This window comes from Athene noctua, chromosome 8 (assembly GCF_965140245.1).
Source record: "Athene noctua chromosome 8, bAthNoc1.hap1.1, whole genome shotgun sequence".
NCBI lineage: Eukaryota > Metazoa > Chordata > Aves > Strigiformes > Strigidae > Athene > Athene noctua.
Window position 1 is genome coordinate 177,886 of NC_134044.1, and position 23,863 is coordinate 201,748.

The window sequence follows — 23,863 nt, forward strand, 5'->3', positions numbered from 1 at the left end:
TTAAAGTATTCCAAATGAGGCACCGTGGAACCTGAGAAGGTAACAACTAGGAGATTTGGGTCTTTCCAAAGACCACCTGCCTACGAAGCAACCACGTTTCAACCCAGATCCGGAGGGACAATTGCCACGGAAGTCGGGCTGCCCAGGAACTACATGGTCTCTACCTTGGGCTCTGAATCAGAAACACAGATCCTTGTGAAGACCAGCACATGAAAACCACCAGGCTTTGAAACTAAACGGTATCGACAGCTGTCTGCAGTCAGCTGATAAGACTAAGACAGAAGCAGTTTCATCTGAGGAAGAATTACTGAGGAAAAAGACAAGACCTGACAGACCAGAGACGAGAGGAACCTCCAGCCTCCTGTATACACACTCCAGACGGAAGACAACACACCTTACAAGACTCTGCTCTTAGGCTACATAGAGGAAGGAGGTCAAAAGGCTCCCAGCTGACCAGAAAAAAAACCTTAGAATACCCTGGATTAATGTGACAAAGTACAAGACCGGGCATAACTAGCAGTGTAAAAACAATAGAGAGGGCCTGTTCCTGCCAGCTGTTAGACCCTTAGAGGATGGCAGAAGGAAATGGAAGAGCAGCAGTGCAGACTGAAGTCAGCTTTAACCTGTGGGTTTCTTCACTTTTCAGACTCGCTGCTGCTGGGGAGTGGAAGCTTAAGGTGACCTTCCAGTACGGCTCCCAGCAATGAACAGCTTGGGCTGCAGGGATCAGAAACGTTCTTGGAGGGAACCAAGACAAGCTGAAGGTTCCTCACTGCCAGTCAGGCCAACTGCTCACCGGGAGATGAGAGACAAACGGGGCACAGCACGGAGATGGAGGCTGCAGCTCAGCTTCCCTCCTCATCTGCCAGTCCCACCCTGCCTGCCCCGGCAATGCACCTCCCCACGAGCCCCCGCGCTACCTGGAAGCAAAGGGAAACTCATTAGACTCCTGCCTCCCACAGCTGTTTTCTTGACTGGCAGCCAGTTTTTTCATGGCCTTCATTCTTTACCTAGGACCATTATAACTGTCAACAAAGCAGTTATTTACTGTAATACAGGTTAACTACACAGGACTACAGAAGCCAGCTAGTCACCACCCGATTTTATACAAGTTAGGACAGAAAAGAGCACATGCAGGATTTGATAGAGTAAAAAGGAAAGGGAAAGGGCAAGCACTTCTATAAAAACACTTCCGATGAATCAGATTTCATCCCTACTCAACAGCCAACTCACCTTCACTGGCATCATACTCCCCGCTTGCTACAACCTCTTCTTCCACACCTGTACAGGAATCATCAGGTTCGGAATTCACGTGATCACCACGTCCAGCTGCCGTTGCTGTTTCCGCCTGGACTGACTGCAATCTTCAAGAACTATCACAAAGTTACAGAAGATGAAGCCAGAAAGAGAAGCCATTAAAAGGCGAAAGGGGAGCAGAAGTCATCCAGCTGCCTCAGCTTGGTTTAAAATTTGAAATGTTAGGGCAGACCCGATTGGAGCCACGTCAATCTTCACCAGCAATAATTTTATTTTAGGTAGATTAAAACCAAATGGAGACAACCATTAAAAATCCAACGGAAAATTCATGCAGGGGCATCTACTGAACCACAGAGCAGCAATCTTCCACATTTTCACAAGCGGTGAGATTGCTTTTGTCAGGCAGTCTCAGGGGGTTTCACCACAGGAGCAACAATATTGTTTTATAGACATAAAATTGTTATTGTTCTATGAACACTTTGTTTTTTAAAAAAAATGTCTATGTTAAGCTCTCAGCTACAGTTCTGATGATTCCTCAGTTCCTCAACTTAAGTGGCTGAAGACCTATGCTTATCTAAAAATAAGTGGAGAAGTATTTTCTGCTCTGTAAATGCAGTGATTATGATGTTTCACAGTCAGGTCATACATCTGACAAAACAGACCTGACAATCTTTCGAAACACAGAGCCCAGGGCAGGGTGACAAACACCGCTGACAACAATTCTCTCTCTTGGGACTGGCAGTATCTCCTTGTCCCAAAGAGCACAGCGAGATCAGAAAACACACAGCAGGAGCCCACCCCAGGTAATCCCACGCTTCTGACAGAACACCCGTTGTGATCTGCCCAGACCCATCCTGCAACCGAACAACCCCGGAGGAGCACTCTGCACCTTTTGCTTTCTTCTGCATATGCAATTTTCTCCGATAAATTAGTTCTGCACTGCTAATGACAGCACCGGTTAGGAGAAATCCTCTCAGATGGGTCTCCTCGGGACAAAACCAGAACAGTGCCTGTCGGTCTCCTCTCAACACCGCCCTGAGAAGGACCCTTGGAGGCACAAGAAAGGACTGAAAACCAATTCTTTCATTGCTCTACACTTGGTTTCTTGACAATTCTTTATTTGCTATAAAATTTACCTCAATAACCCCCAGGTAGATGGGGACAAATCTCTATGCAATTTAGGAAGTCGTTCCTAGCTGTAATTTTTAGGATTCAATGATTTTTCCTGTCCTTCCTTGACCTGCACCATCCCTGAATCTCAGGTAGTCTCCTGGCAGCAGAGATGATGCAGGACTGGACTAAGAAGCAAACGCTGTTACCTACTTACCATTCGGACTATCTGTCTGTACTGGATGGAGGATCTCTGTGCAAGCCCAGAGCCATGAAACCGTGTGTGCTGGATGGAAGCACACAGGAACTGTGCTAATAAAGAACCACACTATTGTCTTAGGCCAGCTCAGGACCAGATTACTAGCTTGACACACTCCATCAATAGAGCATAAGATTCTGTCCTCTAGGTTTTTAAGGTTCGTTCTTCTTCAGTAGTCCTTGCTCCACTCATCTGAGTCTAGTGGTGAAAGTGCCTAAACTGAAGTTTCTTTCACACAAGAGAGGGGTTCCAGAAGCAAACGTCTTTGAAGGCCTCAGCATTATTCAATGAACAGCACATTACTGAATGCAAACCAACAGCACATTAATTCTGAACGCAAACCAAAACAAAAGCAACACACAAGATGGTCAGAGTAACCCAGCAGAGCATCAAGCAGCAGCATTCCAATTGTTTATGCCACACAAGACTATCTTAGATGCACTGCAGTGAACTGAAAGCAATAGAAACAGAACCAAAACCTTCTGTTAAAATAAAGGAAATGCATTCTGCATCCCACAGCCGTGCAGAGGGGCTGTACTCCCCGCTCCCCTCGTCACTCTCAGGACCCTCCTCATCACTGTCCTCACTTCCAACACGCTGCTTTCCGATGGCCTGAGATCCTCCCCATTGTTCCCCTGCTGCTTGCATCCCGCTCCTTGTCTTCCTCAAGGAGACTTTCTCCTGACTCCGCCCATTTGAGCTCCCCAGGAACTTCAGGACTCTGACGCTGTACTGCTGTTGTATCTTCATCAACAATTCCAGCGTCTTCCCTCGCTGTGAGATCTGGGTTTGCCTTTTCCTCTTCATCTGCTTCAGCCTCAGAAAGGCTCGCTGCGATTTTTTGTATTATGTGCTCGGAAGATCTCGCGATGTACGGGAACAATAGAGGCGCATGAGAGATCTCGCGATGTACGGGAAGAACAGGGAACTAAAGACCTCGCGATGTGCAGAAAGGCGTATATAAAGCGATTGCACGGTTAATAAAATTGAGCAAATAGCAACCACCATATTGGCGTTTGTGCTTTTGTTCCCGCGAAGGTTTTAACCTCCTGCAAGGGTTAGCTCTGATCTGAGCGCCACATGTCTGTGGATTGGCAGGTAGAAAAAGACAGCTAATGCCTTACCACAACACTGCAACAGCCTTCTAAGGGAAATAAAGCAAGGAGGTGATACAAGGAAATGATCACCTGCTTTGCAACTTCTTTACTTATAGCAACTTATATCGACTCCTGAATATTGCTTAATAATCCTGCTTGCCCTGACTGCTCTGTGAAAGCTTACCAAGGGCTACTGTGTTCAGCCCTGGGGGACACCACTCGTGACTGGCTGCCAACTGGATTTAACTCCCTTCACCACCACTCTTTGGGCCCGGCCAGCCAGCCAGTTTTTGACTCAGCAAAGCGTGTGCCCATCCAAGCCTCGAGCAGCCGGTTTCGCCAGGAGAATGCTGTGGGAAACGGTGTCAAAGGCCTTTCTACAGTCAAGGTAAACTCCATCCACAGCCTTTCCCTCATCCAGTAAACAGGTCGCCCTTCGTAGAAGGAGATCAGGTTTGTCAGGCAGGACCTGCCTTTCCTAAACCCATGCTGACTGGGCCTGAGCATCTGGGTGTCCCGCATGTGGTGTGTGATGGTATTCAGGTTGAGCTGCTCCATCAGCTTCCTGGGTACCGACATCAAGCTGACAGGCCTGTAATTTCCCGGATCATCCTTCCATCCTTCTTATAGATGGGCATCCTCTTCAAGTGGCCCAAATGCTTTCCTATACTTCCCACTTCCTTTTCATGAGGTTAATATTGTGCAACAAATTCTAGATTGCACTAATTGAGAGACACAGCTTCTGCTTTTATCGCATAAAGCAAGATAATAGATTAAAGAAAAAGTCCACCTACCAACCCGAAATGGCTCACAGTCTTAATAACTCAAATTTTCTGGTAGTCAACTCCCAAGATCAAGAAGTTTACAGACTCCTACAAAGGTTTCATTCAGGGGGAACAGGAGAACTTGAATTTCATCATATCCTCTAGGGAACAAAGCCTATATTTCAGATATCCATCTTCATATTCCAGGAATGCAGCCCTTCGGGATTCACTAAGGGCCTGTCCGATACTGCAGATCATTTTCCTGGTCACTTCTATTTGCCTGTTCCACTTTTTTTTTCCTATTACCTTACTCCACCTCCAGATGACGCAATATGCAAGTAAAAGGCTGAGCCCACCTTTACAATTAGATTGTCAAAAACATCAGACTGCTTCAAATGGGGTATAAACAGAGAAGAATGCAAGGACAATTGGCAGGAAATCCTGTTTCAGAGGGAATTGTTCCTTCCACAAGTGGACTGAGAGACATATAGCATTCTTATTACATTAAAAATAAACGTGGAAAAAAATGCAAAATATGAAAATCATCTTTGGCAGATCTAGACTGAGGTCTAGGACACGGCATTTCCAGCGTCTTTGTTGTCTGCATTCTTCAGCAAAGACACTCTCTGCATGAACACATTGCACTGAACCAAGAACTACATTTTTACGGCAATAAAACTAAGTATGTATGTACAAAATGTTATAAAAATGTCAGCTGCAAAAGTACAAAACCTTCGGAACACACTTGGCTGCCATAACAGCATCAGGCTAGACCCAAAAAGACTACATATTCTCTCCCTTCCGACCCAAAATGTAACATGAGTTGGCCTTAACTGAACAAATTTGCTTTTCACTAGAAATTGGCCACAAGCTGGCCCCCAGACAACCCCTTAATCCACAGAGCTACTCCCCCTGCTCCAAAAGCACAGCTAAAAAGAGGCATGCTAATACAGTTGAAGAACTGGAGTTCAGGGGTTGCAGCAGCAGCAGCTAAATTTCTGACCATACCTTCTCCCCTGAACAAAACCCCAGGTCAAAGCCCAGGTATTTCACCCTCCCCGGGACTCCTGCTGCGGGCAATCCCCACCCAGGTCCTCTCTCCTCCTTCTCCTTTTCCCTTCAGCTCTGACTTGGCTTCCAGCTTCTTGCTCTGTGCAAGCATTGCTCACTCACCCACAGGCCTTACACCTTCCTACACCAGTAATGCTTCGGTCAAAATGGAATTGCACCTGTACAGAGTTGGGCTTCTTCCATCAGACTTTTCTCTCCTGTTCTGTTGCTGCCTGCAGCAGCCTTTCAGTCAGTCTGGACTTTTAATCCCTTACCAAAACCTCAGCAGAGATACTAATACCACCTTAAATATGACACAAGGTACCAGATACACCCAGAGTCAGTTACACTTGTGAGCTTTAGGCAGTCCCTAACGTGGCAAAGAAACCAAAGACGACATTCTTGCATACTTTATTCACATAGGTGAAAACTGATAAAACAGCCCCAACCCATAGGCCCTCTCTTCACCTGAATCATGTTAATTTTGAGCCTTGCTTTTAGGAAGCTGTGCTTAAAGGTAGCAGGTTAATAGGCACCTATTATCCCACCAATAGGTCTGACAGGTTAAAAACTGACAGCAAAACCACAGCTGACATGCACCACGCCCCAGACTCACCTCTCTGACAGCCATCGTGGGTCCAGCAGCGTTCACTGAAAATGCCATTTATCACAGTAGGTGCACGGTTGCTCTTCCCTCTCACGGCTCCTGGACACACATCTCCACACTCTTCTTTGTCATCCTTGTTGGCCACAATGTAATTATCTTCTACAGAATCTAAAATCCTTGACCAGCCCATCGTGGACAAGTCACATGATTCATTGTTCTTCTCAATCCGCACAGAGCCTCGAGTAACGTCCATCAGGTTACAGAGGCCGATCTCCTGCAGGTGAACCATCTCAAGAATGACCAGCGCCGAGTTAAAAAACAGAGGAGTTCCTCCACTCGCAGTGAGGTTGGGAAAAGTCCCTTTAAACTCGTCAGGCCACGCACACAAAAAAGAAGCAACTAGTTTATAACCATAGTCAGTTTAGGAAAGCTGAGCTCACGGAAATCTTCAGGCTTGGTTTTAAACATCAGCAAGATTTGCAAGTGCAGTTCTCCAGCGTGTTCAGCCGGGTCAGACTGTTGTGACTGTCCGTGCTTCTGCAGACTGGAAGGCAAAGAACAATGTTATTCATTTATTTAATAAAATGTAATTCGTTTAGTTTTCTAAATACACATTTCTGTCCAACCGCACCATAACACATAGCTACACTCAGAACTCACGACCAGGACCCTTTCAGTAAAGCGTGCTTCAAGTGCTAAGAAATATCCTGTGGGGAACATTCCCTGGTGGAGGATTACAAAAGAAGACTGAAGGGGTATTTCCTAATTTTTTTCTGCCATCTTGGGTTTCGGGATGTCACCTCTATCACAACAGCCGTTGTAACACCAGTTCTTAGGCATCGTTTGCTGTTTACAGAAGTAAGAGATGTCTATGCAACAGAGTCTGCTTTCTTTAGATATTGCCAGTGGCACTTCTACTCATCTCAGATTGTGCCATTAATGCCAGTGGATTAGAGGAAGTAGTCTAGAATGGCTGCAGGGAGGGGCAGAAAGGACAAGAACAATGGCTAGGAAATGGTAGTGCTGCGGCAGAGAGCGGAAAAACCTGGACGTACACACCTGCACGAGTACAGCCCACACTCTCGCCCAGACTTTGCTGACAGCAGTCATTTACTACACTGGTAGTAAAAGAATGCCCTAAGCATTCTTTTCAGATTAGGTGTTTGGGCTTTTTTGATATTATTTTCTCAAGGTTGCGAATCTCCCTGCCTTGACTATCCAGACAGCTTATTTAGTAGAACCAGAAACACCAAGACCGGCAAAGTGAACAATTACATGAAACATAAATTAGAAGGTAAACTGAATAACATGAATCCAGGCCCCAGCAAAAGGAAAAGACAGAAAGCAAAAGCTTTGAATAGGGAAATATTTTTCTAATCTCTCAGCACAGGTAAGAAACCAAGAAAGAAATTCAGGGGGCCATGCCTGTACAGCACAACCAAAGCCCCGGGGATAACCCTTTTCAACCCAAACTTCACAGAAATATACGGCTGGACCTTGAAGTTCAAGGGAGAAGCCTGTGGAAAGGCAAACCTGCTTGGCAACACAACACTGCAAAACAACCTGTCCTGTTCAGGGGAATGCTTTATTAATTATTTTTTTAAGACTGCATCCACTTTAGGGATTCTCTTTTGGCTACAGCTGAGACAGCCCAGCCCTGCCCCTCTCCCCCCTAAGAATTTAAAGCACAGGATCGTTGCTCTGTTTGTCACCGTATGTAAAGCTCACCAACTATAAAATTATCATGCCACAGCTCCAAGAAATCACCCAGCAATAATCAGGCCGTACAAAATTGATGTGGACACAGATGTTTAATAGTGACAATTGTCTGGCTCCTCATGGTTTTACACAGACCACTGCTGTCTGGGATAAAAATAAGTTCTATGCAAATGCCTTCATGATTATTCAAAACTCTGCTCCCCTGCAATTAAAAAAAATAAATCTGGCAACACTAATACAGGATCTGAAGCAATCTTATTGCCCAGTGGGATTTTCTGTCACTAGACCCAAGTCATTTCATAAATTGCTTTCTGGAAGAAGAAGCTAATGCACACAGGGCCTCGAAGAGCAACTTTTTCAAAGTGGGAAAGGAAATCTGATGACCAATTACCAGCAACCTCTTTGCCCCATGAAAAGCTGCAGCCAGACTGGAAGTAAGCCAGAAAGCTGTCTTGATGCACATCCCAACCGTGGGCTAAAAGAACTGGGAAGCAACAGATTCAGTTTAAGTACTCTAAATAGCTAATTGTCAATAATTAAGACAGGTATTTCCAAGGAAGCAAGTGTGTGACAGGGCAGGCCAGTGGTTTCTTCATGAAAGGAGAAACAACAGAAGGGCAAATAAAACTCAATCACTGAAATTCGATGTACAGGACACCGGTACAGCTAAAGCTACCTGATAAATGCAAAATCCAACATCTTGCTTCTTATTTACTGCTTGCTGAGCACACAGGCCACATACAGCAAGCTAAGGTGGTCCCACGGCCCAACGGCCGTGTCCCAGGATAAACTACTACCTGGAGTAATCGGACTGTGCACAGCTGACCTGAAGGAAAGGTCAAAAAATACAGCTCAGCTCTACAGACTAAGAATTACTTCCGAGAGTAAAAGCTCTAGGCTTTTATTGTGGCTTAAGGCCACAAAATGCATCTATACACTAAGCATAATTACCCGAGTCTTTCATCATTTTCACTAGAATTAGGTAAATCACTAGAAACTGGCCACAAGCTGGCCCCCAGACAACCCCTTAATCCACAGAGCTCCCCTGCTCCAAGACGCAGCTAAAAGGAGGCAAGTGAAGCTTGGGAGTAAACAGCAAAGCATCCTGAAGGGTTAAATCATCATATAAATCTACCAGAGCTGGAAGCACACAGCCACAATCCATCAGCTGTCTGCATCTTAGAAATATTTCTGTATTTTTCACCAGCTCTCAAACAGAATGCATTATTTGTCATTAGTGCTGCCAGCGCAGACCAAACAGGAGGTTCTACGCGTCCTGGCAAATCGGGATGTGACCCGAGTTGTTCAAACTCTGCTGCTTTCAAAGCTGAGCAACAGCAACGTAATAAACTGGCACCTTGTCTGCTGGGCTTCAGGGGTTCCAGCACTGGGGGCTCCTGCACAAGGCCTCTTCATGGAAGGCAATGGCAGAGGCCAGCCTCAGCCTGGAACAGAAACTGAGGAGAAATTTAAAGCAAATTAGGGTGGGTTTTGTGTTTGTGGTGTTGGTTTGTTTTTTTGGGTTGGTTTTTTGGTTGTTTTTTTTTTTTTCTGAAATAAACAATAGAACAAAAGGCTAATAGAATTCTAAATGTACAAAGATTAAAAGGGTTTATACAGATTTTTCCACAGTGAGAGAAAATTGCACTTGAGAATTACTTTTCATGTTTGACTTTAGTTTGGCTTTTAAGTGATGAATACCACCATGGTATCGGAGCTTTTTTTAACCACCTCAAGGATCAAGGAGAAGAGTAAAGAGTTAAGAACATTTGAAAGAAAATCTGCTTTTGTTGCAGCGTCCTCATGCGTTCTCATGCTGAGTTCCACTCAGCAGTTTGTAACTTCTGTTCATGCAGAAGCTGCTTAAGCCACCCCATCAAGTTATTGTTACCAAGACAGCAAGAAGCAGTTCTAAGCAAAGCAATAAGTGGTTTTCTGTTGGAGAACGGCTTGCAGAGAGCAAGGCCATGGGTCTCTGCAGGAGCTGGTCACAGCCACCTGAGGTAAACAGAGGAAATAACCAGGGTACAGTTATGCTAACAACAGACTGTTATGTTAACAAAGAGAGAAACTGAGGTACACAATGGCCTTGACGGTAAAAACAACCTTGGGAAAGGAGGCAGGCCAGAAGAGGGAAGATGTTGTGACATACCTGAAATGCCACAGGGGGCTGGGATATTATAATGTAGCCTTTTACATGTATCCAATAGATTTGTGAGTAGTATGCATGGTTATTGTAGAGTGCTTATATAAGGGGTGACTTCTTTCAATAAAGTTGAAGCTTGCTCTATCATTCACATTGAATCGGCTGCTTGCTTCCTCCGCCCGCAGCAGTTTTCCACAACTTCTCTTGATAGTATTGCTTCTGCAGGGGCAGGGGAATTAATCAACAATTCAGTATGAAGGCTATGCAGGTGTGATCCCAGAAGAGGGAGACCAAAGTTGAGCAGTCAATTAGAATGCAGACAACCTGGTCACAAAAAATACATAAATCAGCTTTCAGGAAAACCCAAATCTCAAATCGATTCTCCAGTAGGAGGCCCAAACCTATTGCTGGTCAAACGACTGGCAAAATCGTTACTAAACATAAATGCCCCAATTTCAGCAGAAACAGGCCCCATGTCCAGCAGCACAGCATTGTTCTGCCAGAGAGGAAACACTCCTCCATCCCTAGTTACCAAGTGACTCAAAGTAACTTAAAAAAACCCACCATTACAGACACGTTTCATCAGAGCCCCAAGAAAAAAAGTTGCAAGGCTTGCTTTTTATAAACAAACCAACAAAAAAATCCCAAGATGCCAAAGCCTCTTGAACAAACTCGTTTGGTACCAACCTTAAAGTACTGAATGAAGAAACTGGATCGGATGTCAAAGGTTGGTTTTCAAGACAGAGTCTAACCAGGGGAACTTAAGCCCTGTTTCCAGTAAAGCATGTGGGTACCAAACCTTAACGACTCCCTGCTTCAGAGCTCTGGCCATCACGGAAGACCAGAATAAGGCAGCACTGCACAGAAAGATCACAAACCATTTAAGCTGTTCGTCAATCCCGCATTTTTATAGCGTTCACTGCCTACTTGAATAAGCAAATTACTTAAGAACAATTACACTCACTTCGGTCAAGTCAAAAGCTTTGCAATTCTGTGTTAGGCTCACTTTCAGAAGTGGTGTTGGGGAACTGGAAACAGGGCTTTGGGGTGTGTCTGGGGATAAGTGCTGAGAGAGGAAAACATCCTGTCAAGTGGCAGGTTAGTAGAAGCTGTAGGACAGCTTCTAGCCACTGGAGCGAGAGTTTAATGAGCACTCAACAATCTAATGGTGACATATCAACTTTTAAACTCCGGTTTTCCACCTCAGCCGTTTAGGTCTGAGCAGTGAGGCACAGGGAGACATGGACCCCCAAGTGAGCCTGTCGATAAACCTCCAGCCCCTGCGGTCACACCTCACTCCGCTGCCTCCCCTCTCTCAGCGCTCCAGGCCGCGCTGCCGCGCTGCGGGCAAACCTCTCCCGGGGCCGCTGCCTTTCGTGCCGAAGGCCCCTGGAACCCCCCAGCCCGGCCTCGGCAGCCGGGTTCGCTGTTCCCTCCCGCTCTCCTCCTTACTCCAAGGCAGAAGCAGAGTCCCGGCGGGTCAGGAGGCGCCGGCGGGTCCCTCCTCAGGCGACCCGGGGGGAGCTGCCGCCCGTGCCGGTACCGCGCCAGCTCCCACCGCGGCCGCCCCCCCCCGGCCACAAAGGCCCGAAGCGCGGCGGGGCCGCCCCGCGCCGCCCGCCCCGGCCCCTCCCGCCGCGGGGCCGCCGCCGCCCGGGCCCCGCCGCCCGCCTCGGCCGCGCCCCCGGCCCCGACTCACCGGCCCCGCGGCTCCGGCCGCCCCGGGCCGCCGGCGCCACGGCCACGGGCAGCGCCGCCGCCGCTCCCGGGCCCGGCCCGCGCCGCTGGACCGGCCCCGGCTTCGCATCGGCGGTGACAGACCCGGAGAAAGGCGCCGCGGCGGCCCCTTTAGAGCGACCGGCCCCGACCGGCCCCGGCCCCGGCGGGGAACAAGGGGCTGCCCCGTCAGCGGGGAGCGGGGCGGCGGCAGAGGGGACGTGGGGCCTGGCTCGGCACCCTGAGACGTCCCCTCCCGTCCCCGCCCGGCAGCTCCGGCAGCCGAGGCCACAGGGCAAAGCCCGCTGCCTCTGCCCCAGGCTGCCTTGCCCTGGGGGCTGCTGGCAGGAGGGGACAGCGGGTGGTGACAGCCTGGGGGGGACAGGAGGTCGGGCCCTGACGGGCGCGGGGCTGTTGGGAGGGACCCCACAGGCCCAGGGGCTGGCGGGAGGGAGCTGATGCTGCGTGGTGAAGGCCTGGACAGTGACAGGGGGGACACCACAGGCCATGGGGGTGGCAGAACTCCAGGCAGGGACAGCCCCGGGGGTGGCAGGAGGGACACCGGGCAGGCACAGCCCCGGGCGGTGACAGAACACCGGCCTTGTGTCACCATGGGCCGGGTCATAATGCCGCGGGGTGGGCGTGGCAGTGCCGTGGCCGTCTGTGGCGACTCGTTGCCGTGGCAGTGGTGGTGGCAGGTCGAAGTCTGTGCTGCTGGTGGCCAGGAAGCCCCTCGGTGGAGCGCTGGGGCAGCAGCACCCGAGTTGCCACAGCGAGCCTGGGAGCGCTGCCCGTGAGAGAGGGAGCGGAGGCTGAGCCGGGGCCGCGGGGCCTCTCCCATCGCCCATCTGCTGGCCCGGGCTGCCAGGAGGAGCCGGGTGGGTGCTGCCACCGCAGCCCAGCTCCATCGCTGAGGGTCCCGGGCCGGAGGCGCTGCAGGGCCGGGGGCCAGGGGCTGGCAGATACCACCTGCCGCGCACGGCAGACGCTGTCGGGAGCAGGCGTCGCCAGGACCAGCCATGCCGTGCGTCCATTATCAGTTCTTCTCCCAGCTGCGCCGCGACACGGTCACCTTCAGCGGCCTCCACATCTCCGTCGGCAACCTGAAGCGCGAGATCATGGGCCGCCAGAAGCTGAAGGCGGCCAACTGTGATCTGCGGGTCACCAACGCTGAGACCGGAGAAGGTGCGTGGGGGCGGCGGGCGCGGGGCCTCGGGCACTGCCCGGCTGGCGGCGCCCACGGCCTGCGGGACCACACGCTGCTCTCTGGGGCTTGTCCCCACGTGCCGTGAGTCAGCCCGGGGCCTGACCCGCCGGCGTACGCGGAACCGGCGCCAGCAGTTTGTTGGGTTGGGAAGGGACCGTGCGATTCGGTCACCGTCGGTGGCTGTGGCGTTTGTGGGGACCTCACAGAGCCGTTCCGATCTGTTTGTGAGACAGGGAGCTGGGCGTAGAAGACTTCCTGCTCGATGTGCAATGGGTAGTGCTTGCCAAAGACCCCCTGTAGCCACTTACTGGCCATCACTGGCAGTAAAACAAGCTTTGTGCTAGAAGGGAGTAGGAATCAACGATGGTGTTGGCTCCAGCTTTGTTGAACATTTCTGTTGGAGCTCTGCTTGGAGAACTGTCAAAAGTAGCCCTCTTGAGTGTGATGTCACTGCTCAGCCTGCAGATGTGGAGTCGTGGCCAGGCAGAGTGACACTGCTTCGCAGCTCCTGGTACCTGCCAAGGCTCTGCTAGGGGATGCTGCTGCCTGCGGGGAACAGGTTCCTGCTGGCAGATGCCAGTTTTGTCTGAGAGCTGTTAGGCTAAGCTGGCAGCTGTTAAAGAGAGCAAACAGAAATTTCCAAGGACTTCAGGAATAATGCTCTGGTTTTAGTCCTTTCCTATATAAAAACAAAAAAGTTAACTTTTAAGTCGACATTGTTTGACTTCACCAGATTTCATCATTGACACCAATTTCATCACCAAAATGAACTCAATGAGTTGAGGTGAAGGAAAATCAAATGTATCAAAGCCAACAGGTGCCAGGTCCCTGCACAGAACTACCTCGGCAGCGTACTCCGCTGTTTGTAAACCCTCTTCCACAAATTCTCTGCCTCGGTGACCAAGCTAGTGGGAGGATACTTCAAGTCCCCCCCACAGATATGTGCCGTGATACGTGCCCTGTGCAAATAAAGCCTTTACCTCACCAGGTTATTGTCACTCTTCAGTTTTCAGCTGATCCATTTAAATGTGTACTGATTGACCTGTAAGGGGAATTCATTTTTCTATCAGTCTGCTGTTAGATGGCTGGAGGTCTCCTCCCTGTGCACTTCACCAGTGGATGGAAAACAAGCATGCATCTCTCTCTATATATATCTCTGCATGCAAGGACAGTGTGTTCAGAAGGCAGATGTCAATGGTTCTCTTCTAATGGTCAAAGAATTGCCACAAAATACAAAAAGAGGACCCCCTCCCCTTTTTGCCTCATACACCTGTTGTGCATGTCCCAGCTGACCTCTGCAGGCTTGCAGAACTGGCGAATAAGCGCACTGGTTGCTGTCCTCATACACACAGCCTCCCTCGCGGAGAGGTGCTGCCACCTGCAATCTTCTGCAGACCCAGCACAACCCTCAGCGGGGCACAGGCCTAGCAAACTCCTGCCTTTTTGTGAGGCCACTGTTGCTTATCCTGTGCCTCTGAAATCTCAGTCCAGTGGTTTGTGATCTGGACCAGAAAGAGCACTCTGTATGACTCCGCTCAGCAGGTGGAAACAGCTGCTTTGGGCTTCCAGAGCTGCCGCTGGCATCACGTCCCCGTTGCTTGTCAGCCTCAGTGGTGTTTGAGCTCCTCCGACATCAGAAAGTCCCGGCGCAGGCCTGTCTTGACAGGTGGCTGCGTGATGGTGAGATTCCCCATCTGAGCAGAGCTCTAGGCGTTGGTTTCAGGGCATGACTTCTGTAAAAGCTTCGGGTTCTGTCATTAGTAGTACTTTCACAGCAACTTTGGCTTTCGGGCCATCGTTCTGATTTGGCCTCCAGAGGCGAGGGCTTTTAGTAGTTAGGACTGGAGGCAGATGACAGGGAATGGCTGCTGATGGCGCTTTAAAACATTTAGTCCTATCCAGCTTGTGTAAGTACAATATATAAACCCTTCTCATGGAGACGTCTTTAAGTTTGAAGCTTACTCATGGAGAGATCTTCACATTTGAGGCCTACTCAGTCCGAGTGTCTCAGGTAGCTCCTCCTCTTCAAAAGAGGGACACGGTGTAAGCCATGGCAAAGCATGGAGACCCTCAGGCACACACTGGTTTCAAAAGGCTTTTCAGAAGGCTTGTCTTTGTAATTGATTTGAGTCTCTCTGCTCTGCAAAAAGTGAATTGAAAGAATTCACGTCCCTTTGCCTTATTCAAACTGGATGACTAGCTTAAGAGAGGAGAGACCCCTTTAGTTGGAGCCCGTTCTGCCCTGCCTGTGAAAGCAAGCTCAAAACCCCCTCCGGTTTCTGTGATCCAAACTCTAGCCCTGCCAGTCCCATTTCCATGTGAGGGTACAGCGCTGAGCAGCTGTCAGTGTGGCTGTCGATGGATGAAGCTCCGAGGAGCAGAGAGATGGCGGCTCCTTCTGTGTTCTGTCAGTCCCCAGCACTCGCGGCACGGGGGAATGGTTTTTAGTGAACAGCTCGGAAAGCAACGGGGCAGAGTTTTCGTGCTTTAGCCAAGTGCCTGCTTAGTTGCAGGGCAAGCTGGTCAGACTTTCGAATCTGGTTTATGCGGGTGAGACTTTGCTGTGGTTTGTTTCTCTCCACAGATCTCTTGGGTTTGTAGCCCAGCAGAAGCAAAAGCAACTTAGGGCAGGTCAGGAAAGAACCTCATGCATGAGCACACTCTCCTTTAGGGACCTCTGAGACCATTTTGCTGCTGGCATCCAAACTGTTTGAAAAGAGTGGAAAAGGTTTTGCTGCTGGTGCTTGATATAAAATTTTGCTTTCCTGTCTGTGAAGGGATTCTCTCAAGTGCTATGTAATTACATCTTAATATTCTTACAAACTGACTCATGTTTTCTTCTGTATTGGTGTTGTTTTCAGAATACACAGATGCCAATGCTCTCATTCCTAAGAACTCCTCGGTAATTGTTAGAAGAGTCCCTGTTAGAGGAGTTAAAACTACCAGCAAAACACCAGTTATGTAAGTACCCGTAAAGCACTGCAGTCTCTGTCAGGGGTTGCAGTCTCTTAGCCTTTTCTGTGGAGATTAGTTTAGAGAGGCACTCGGCTTGCATCGATCTTCTTTCTCGTGCTTTTATAGGAAAGACAGATACGCATGTTCCCATCTCAGAAGAGTCTGTTTGTCAGTGTTTGACTGTGTCTTGCATTTGGGGGAGGCGGGGTGGGGTATGGCAGGTATTCTTATGCCTCCAATCTGGCTTTTTTGCATACTGGCTCTAGAGGAAAGGGCAACAGTCGCTAATGTGATGGTTGATTGTTTAAGAGCACAAAGCTGTAGCACAGACTTCATCGTTTTGATACTTACACAGCAGAGACAAACTGTCTGAGGACTTCCTCTGGCACTGTTGTGTTCTAGAGCTGTAAGTCTTACAGTAATTGCTGACAAACTACAAATGGGATCTGGGATTTGATTTATGCGTACAAATACATTTCCACATGCAGCAGACTATCAGAACAGAATGTCTTGAAGTTTAGGTTTCAGAATCTGCTTTCACTGCTTTTGGCTGGGTGCAAGTGCTTTGTTCTAAGTTCTCATCCCCTTTATTTCTTCTTCTAGAACTCCAACCGAGCCAGCGAGTGGAACATCCAGAGCAGTATGTACAAACACAATCTCACACTTTTTTCCTACACATTGCACGTCATTCTAAACAATGTAGCCTCCTATTAATCTCCCAAACATGAAGTTAATCTGTTTTGCAGTGAGACATAGTGTATGTTGTAGAGACCCTGTGTTTGATTCACAGCACAGTGAACACTGAGTAATGCCATCATTTGCACAGTTCTAATGTGAATATTGGTATTTGTGCCTAGTGAGGCATTGTGTTTCATACTGAATATGCTGGAATATTTCCTGGATGACTTTGTGTTGTACAGATAATGTAGGATAGTTTCTAGGTCATGTAGGTTCAAGGTTTGCACAATTCAATTGGTGCTGTGTTCTACACCTCTCTGTCTAGAGCTGGTGTGTTTGTATAGGCTGTCGTGTGCTCTTGGTTTCTTGCAATTAAAATTGTTTGGAGCGTATTTTTTGCCATTTTCGCATTGTATCACTTAGCTTTTGTTTATAGGTACTTTCTTTGCCTAACAGTTTTGGAAGATGTTGTCAAAACGCACTGAGAAACCGTTGTTGTGCCACTTGGTACTTTTTCTTACTTTTGACTTGGTGGTTCCTAGAAATCCCAAAATCAACATATCCCCTAGGTTTTGAGGACAGTTCTGTGCAGCTAAGAATCCTTCCCGTGTCCTGAAATACTTGAGTATTTGTTCCTAAAGCTGTATGACTGAAGTGATGTTGTTTGGCCCCCTCTGAGTACATGAAGGTCTCTATCAGATTGCTGTGAGTTTAAATGTTGTTGGTACCCAAAGTGGTATTCCAAAGTTGTGCATTTGATCTTTCCCCTTTATCCGATGAAATGGTTTAGTTTCACAGTTTGTCTGCAAATGCAAATATCTAAACCCCAGCAGACTGAGTTTAGCTGCTTCTCATGAACCACGTAGGCCCTCTGAAGCGGTCATAGCTTTGGACTTTGTTTTGAACCAGTACAATTACATTCCGTTGGAAATGACTCTTTCCATGACACACGGAGGTTATAGTGCAGACTTTCAGACTGCAGTAGAGGTTAACTTCTGCTATGTTTTGATTGTACAACTTGAATATGTGTTTAATTTTTTGTGAACAGATTGAGGACTCTTCTGCAGCCATTCCTCTGGCCCAGCTCATTAAGGTATGTGTCTATTCTTGTCAAAGGCTTAAACACACCACCCACCCACCCCCAACAAAAAATCCCACTTGCTTCATATGTTTAAATCTTGTACGGTGATGTATAACTGGGTAACTGTTATAATGGGAATAAAACTTACTTTTTAATCATTTACAGTATTGGTTTTAACTTTAAGATGTGTATATATTTCCATAGTGTCCCGTAAAGAGTAGTTCCCAGTTTGGGAAGATAGCAGGGGAGTCCCTCAACGTAATGTTGCGCTATAGCTCACCTTCAAGACACAAAGCAGCAGCACTTCAGGAGCTGTTTACTGTTTCTCAGACCTCTTGTTAATTTTGTGTTGGAGACTGACATAATTTTCGCAGAAGAATTTAACTGGCTGCAAGTCATGGACATTTCAGGGGGGGCTTGCACCAGCCAAAATAGAAACGTTTCTGTAGCACGGGCAATTGCGTGGCTACTGTTGGTTTCTAGTCACTGCAGTTATAGATCCACTCTCGGAAAGCTGCACAGTTTCATAACTTGTAGTCTGTGGAGAGCGGACAACACAACCTAATTTGTTTGAACGCAGACTGTGTAAATTGTGTAAATGTGCCTCATTGTTTGCGGGAATATACCAATGTGTGAGTGCAGTGTGTTAGCAGAGGTGACCTTCTGAAGGTGTTGTAATGCCAGGGTTTGCTATGGAACTGCTTGTGTTTTCTTCTCAACAATGTGTGACTTTGTCTGGGAAAGCACTAGTGGCTGCACTTTGTGAAAAGGCGAAGTGCGAGCCAATTCAATTACTCGTCTTAAAGAATAGAGGAGGCGGGGCCTAATGCAGAGGAGCTAGTTCTTTCTTCTGAAAATAAAGGCTGGCGTTCCTTTCCAAGAGAGAGAGATCTCTTCCCACTCTCTTCTTCCCTCTCCCACTGCAGAATTAAATTGTGTACATTTGGGGAAAAAACCCCAACGGTTACTTTGGAAAGTAGTCACCAGAAGAAACTGGTCTCTGTTAGTGCTGTCCCTAAACACGTCCTTGGTTCTGTAAACTCATGTGAAGTTTGACTCTACAATGTGAGAAACTGGCCAAGTGCAGGGGACATGCAGTTTGGGCTGCCTACAGCGCATGATGGACAAATTTCTACTGCAAAGAATCTTTTGTCTTGCTGAGGAGTTATAAAAATCTTGATTCCTCTCAATGCTTCTGTGTCTGAAGCTGAATTTCAGCAAGCAAAAGCAACTTCCCCAACTCATAAGTTGTATGTCTTTTTAACTCCGCAAAATATAGACACTGATACTTGCACACATCTGTCTCAATTGAATGTACAGTGGAGATTTTCTCCTTCCAATACTCTGGAGCTCAAGAATCCGTTTAAAACTAGTAGATAATGTAATTCTTCCTACACATAGCTTCAGTCCACTTGGAAGACATTTGGGCTGGTTACACAAGTCTTTCTGTAAGGTACAAACAGAGCCTCAGGATTTGAGTGCCCAAAAATGCTCCTTCCAAGCAGGTTCACAGGCCCAGAGACACCGTGTGATGGCGTAAGGGCTCCCCAGAACATCTCTGGGACAGCTCTGGCTCACACAAGCAGTTGCCTTTGTGCAACCCCCGCTCCTGCCGGGCTGCCTTTTACAGGGTTGGGTGAGTCTTTGTCTGGGGAGTTAAATGGGCTTCTAATGTGCGTGTCCCATAATTACCCGTTAAACAGACCGGCAGTCTGGCTGAAGCCAACGCTTCCGAAGAAGATAAAATACAAGCCATGATGACCCAGTCTTGCTGTCAGTACGATCCAGTCAAGTAAGTGTTGGCAAAGTCCTGTCTGTTCTGTGAAGACTGTGGAGACATTGCAGAGATGGTTGTTGGAACAAGAGAGATGCATGCATACCATTTTCTTTTTCTCCCCAAACCCTTTTAGTTACGTGAAGAAACCCCTGGCTACACCTCCACCATCCTATGTTTGCTTTCGCTGCGGAAAACCTGGCCACTATATAAAGAACTGTCCAACAAATGGGGTAAGATTGTGGGGGGCTTCTGGTGACACTTGGTTTTTAATAGTTTTACCTTGGCAGTTACACAGCAATTACATGGACCCCCTATGAGGAATTGTTTCTCTTGGGCTGAAATACAGAGGTTGTATGGCAGTGGTGCAAAGCCCTTCAAAATTCCAGGGAAAGCTGGAGATTTCAATGGGAAATTTTCTTTCTTTGAGGTCACAGACATTACATATGTCCATAGATCTTTCTCGGTGAACTTTAATGCATATTTTTATATACTTCAATGTTACTGCAAGGGTTTTTTTGTCATAACTCTTTTTAATGACAGTTTGCATTTTTTAGTATTTTGTAGGAAAAAATGACATTTCTCTTGGCCCCAACTATTGAATATTTGCGTGTTATAATTACACAAGTCTCTGGTTGAGTATTCATGCCATTTAAGGTTACTCACTGAACGCACGGGCATCAGCTCCGAATTCAACCTTCGTGTGTAGATGGGGAATATCAGTTTCCCCAGTGGCCGATCCAGAGCCCTGCATTCAGCTCTCCCTCTGAACTGCCCTTTGGAGGAGGAGGGGGTTTGTGCCTCTCCTCTGAGGGGACGGTGAGCTGAGGGATATTTCACCCTTCAGGACCCTGAAGTTAAGCCAAAGAATATCAACTGAGCTCAGAACACTGCTCGGGCCTTTGGAGCATGCTGGCTGTATTCATTTGGGAAAAAGAGTATTTCAGTCGAGCAGCCCTTGGGCTAGCTAAAAGGAGAGGATTAAAGCTTTTGCTGCTTAAAATAGTGGTTGAAATGCCATTTTAAGTGTGGGTCTTGAGATATGTCTGCATTTCTTTTCTTAACAGGACAGTAATTTTCAGTCTGTTCGCAGACTTAGAAAGAGCACGGGAATTCCCAGGAGTTTCATGGTGGAGGTGGAAGATCCCAATATGAAGGGTGCGATGCTGACACCGACTGGAAGATATGCCATCCCAATTATTAATGCGTGAGTATGGAATTAGCTGGTCTGACCAAAAAGTGAAGGAGAGAAGCCAAGTGTCCATGTCTGAGTGGCAACGCCACCAAGCTGGCCAGCATCTGTAATTATGGGGGAAGAAGCACTGTCGTTGTATCTTCACCTTAAAATCTGTGATGATTTCTAATATTAAAATGGGGCAGTCCTGCTGTTCAGGCCCCTGAACGCTGGGTAAGCTTTTGGTATGCTAAGAACCCCTATTTCTGCAAAACATCTCCGTCGTGTTTACGGTGGCATCATTCTTTTTGAAAGCTCCTTCTGCTCCTGTTTTGTCTTTGTAAGGCTTCTTGCAGAATTTAACAAACAGCTGTTGGACTGAGATCCCCTCCCCCTCTGCCGTTTGCCCAATCCCATGTGTGAAGCAGAGGGATGTTTTCCTGTTGCTGTAAGCTAAGAAAACACTGGTGTGTGCTGACAAGGGTGGCTGTTTTAAAATGCACTTGGGAGCACCTCTGTTTTTCTGTCATGCATCTCCTTTTGCAGAAGCTGTAACATAGATTTCCGCCATTTATAAAACATGATTAGGCGGAGACTGACTTTATCCTGAGCCTGCGATTCACATTCACCCTCTGGTGAAAGGAGACGTGGGATTCATTTCACCCGGTCTCTAGCTGTCAGAAAATGATTTCTCTAGTCTGAGCTAATTTCTTAGTTGATCCAATGAAGGGAAGAGCTCTGCAGAAGGAAAATTGTTCTCCCCTCCCTTTTCTAGTGCTCTGGCTATAGGAAAGTATTTTAAACTAAATGCCCGCATTTTTGAAGGCTAATTTGGAGTGAGAATGCCACCTACTGTCTTCACTGGATAAAATGAAAAGCTTGGGAAAGTTCTCCTTTACCCATCTGTAACTTTTTTTCTTTTTCCTTCCCCACCCCCCTCCAGGGAAGCGTATGCCAGAGGAAAGAAGGAGAAGCATCCCTTTCTACCTGAGGAGCCGTCCTCTTCCTCCCTCTCCTCCTCCTTAGACAATCATGTTCCAGGAGAGCTGTTATGTTTCATTTGTAAAGAAATCATGGTGGATGCAGTTATTATCCCCTGCTGTGGAAACAGTTTCTGTGATGAGTGTAAGTGTTACTCCCATGTTTGTCAGTTCAAAACATCACACCTGATCTTCTGGAAGCAGAAAGATTGTAACATTCCTTTCTTACCAGCTCTGTTTACTACTTAAGTATACCCCAAATAGGAAAGGACTCTTCTTGTAGTCAGGAAAAAACTAAGGCAGAAGGCGTTTTTCCCTTTCTATGCATCTAGTTAAACCCTCTTTACATGCGGAAGGATGAGCACGAGAAGAGTGCGTAATGGTGCAGCTGATTGCGGTATTCGCTATCAAATGCATTTAGTTTGTGCACAGTCCTTTCTCTCATACAAAACTCTAGAGCCAGCGCTGGTGACTTGCTGTGGCTGCAGCAAATGGCTCGTTAGGCATTTAATCCACATTCTTCTCCAGGGGAGAGCTGGTTAAAACTATCAGAACTTGAACCTACTCATGGGTTTTGGAGATGTGTCTTATTCATTAACCTTGAGGTTGGTGACTTCTCACTCTGCTGGACAGTGGAGAACAGACTAGTCAAAACATCAAGACACGGCCTACTCTACATCTTCAAATGTTACAGTAGTGAAATATCAAAGCTGGGCAGCTATTTCCTGCATCCTCGAAATTTTTTACACTGCTGAACATTGCATGCTCTCAGTTCTCAACTTCGTGCTCTCAATTCAGCACCATATTCACCCATTAACCATCTACAGGCTTTTAGAACTGAATAGAACCCCCAAAATTTCCTTAGTTTAGCTAAAACCTGTTGTGATGATTCTGATTATACCCAGGTGTTAGAACAGCATTGCTGGACTCTGAGGAACATACGTGCCCATCGTGTCATCAGGCAGATGTTTCTCCTGATACTTTAGTTGCCAACAAGTTCCTACGCCAGGTAATGCGGTGACTTTTAGAAAAACTCTAAGAAAAGTCTGGTCAGTCAATTAGCTGAAAGGGAAGAAAATATTAATTTACATCTCCTTAAACAAGGCTAAATGGAATAAGGCTAAATTTACTTTGCAAATACATTACCTGCTGTTACAGATGCTGACAACTCTTGAGAGACAACCTGGCAAACTCAGCTCACACTTGTGTTTAACAGGATTGACTCGGTTTCAAATTGAGTGTTAACACTGGAGAGCTTTACGTACAGATAGTCTGAGTTACCAATCCGTAGCCCCAGTGCGCAGTGGGATGTGTGCATATATCACAGAAGGGTTTGGCTTGGAAGGGACCTTAAAGCCCATCCAGTCCCAGCCCCTGCCCCGGGCAGGGACACCGTCCACTAGCCCAGGCTGCCCAAAGCCCCGTCCAACCTGGCCTTGAACCCTGCCAGGGAGGGGGCAGCCACAGCTGCTCTGGGCAACCTGTGCCAGGGCCTCACCCCCCTCACAGGGAAGAATTTCTCCCTTAGATCTAATCGGAATATATCTGTATGTTGGTTTGTTTTAGGAAGGACAGTATCTATGGGAATACACCAGTAATTTTACTCTGTGGAGACTTCTGTTCATCAAGCTGCTGAAGGTTCATGTTACCTCTTTGTAAATGTTTTTCTGCCTCTAGGCTGTGAACAACTTCAGAAATGGCACTGGTTATGCACAGATTATCCAGAGGCAGCAGCAGCAGCCACCAGCACCTCCACCAGCACCCGTGGCTCCTGCTGCGCTGGTGGCTGCCATGGAACGTACTCGACCTTCCCCGCTGTCGGTCCGTGGTTTGTGGGAAGAGAAGGTAGGTTTTCTCTCACCATATGCAGTGATTCTTGTGTTTGGGTAGAGCTTATTTTCCAACTGTTTGCACCAATTCACAAGGGCTATCAGGATCCTGGACTGGGACAGAGAGCATCACCAAGTCTTCTGGGCCCCCAGGGACGATCAGTACCCACAACTGGTAAGTAACCGTAACTTACAAATTGCTCTTAAAAAATTATCTTCAGGTAAACTGAAAGGGATTTTTTTTCTCTCCCCATGCCTGAAGGTCATCCAGTGAGAGCCGGCAAAATTCGCTCGGCAAGTGGCAGGCCAGACTGGGAAGTGTAAGTAGGCTACAGAAATTCAATATACTGCTGCTTGTAACCTGTTAAAGGAGGCCATAACACAGAACGGACACAACAGCTGGTTTATAAGGGAATAAGTAGGCACAGATTGTTGTTTCTTTAGAAGCTCAAATCGAGGA

The 23,863-nt window shown here is 47.5% G+C and overlaps 1 protein-coding gene and 1 pseudogene across 1 annotated transcript; one reads left to right on the forward strand and one right to left on the reverse strand.

Annotated features, from left to right (window-relative positions):
- Nucleotides 1–1,213: 1,213 nt before the first annotated feature.
- Nucleotides 1,214–8,830, reverse strand: LOC141963256 (insulin receptor-like; annotated as a pseudogene).
- A 3,914-nt stretch (nt 8,831–12,744) lies between these two features.
- Nucleotides 12,745–21,954, forward strand: LOC141963257 (E3 ubiquitin-protein ligase RBBP6-like). Its single transcript, XM_074912441.1, has 5 exons — nt 12,745–12,910; nt 15,794–15,893; nt 16,491–16,527; nt 17,614–17,658; nt 21,907–21,954. Exons 1-5 carry the CDS (start codon nt 12,745–12,747, stop codon nt 21,952–21,954), a joined length of 396 nt encoding a protein of 131 aa, XP_074768542.1.
- Nucleotides 21,955–23,863: the final 1,909 nt, after the last annotated feature.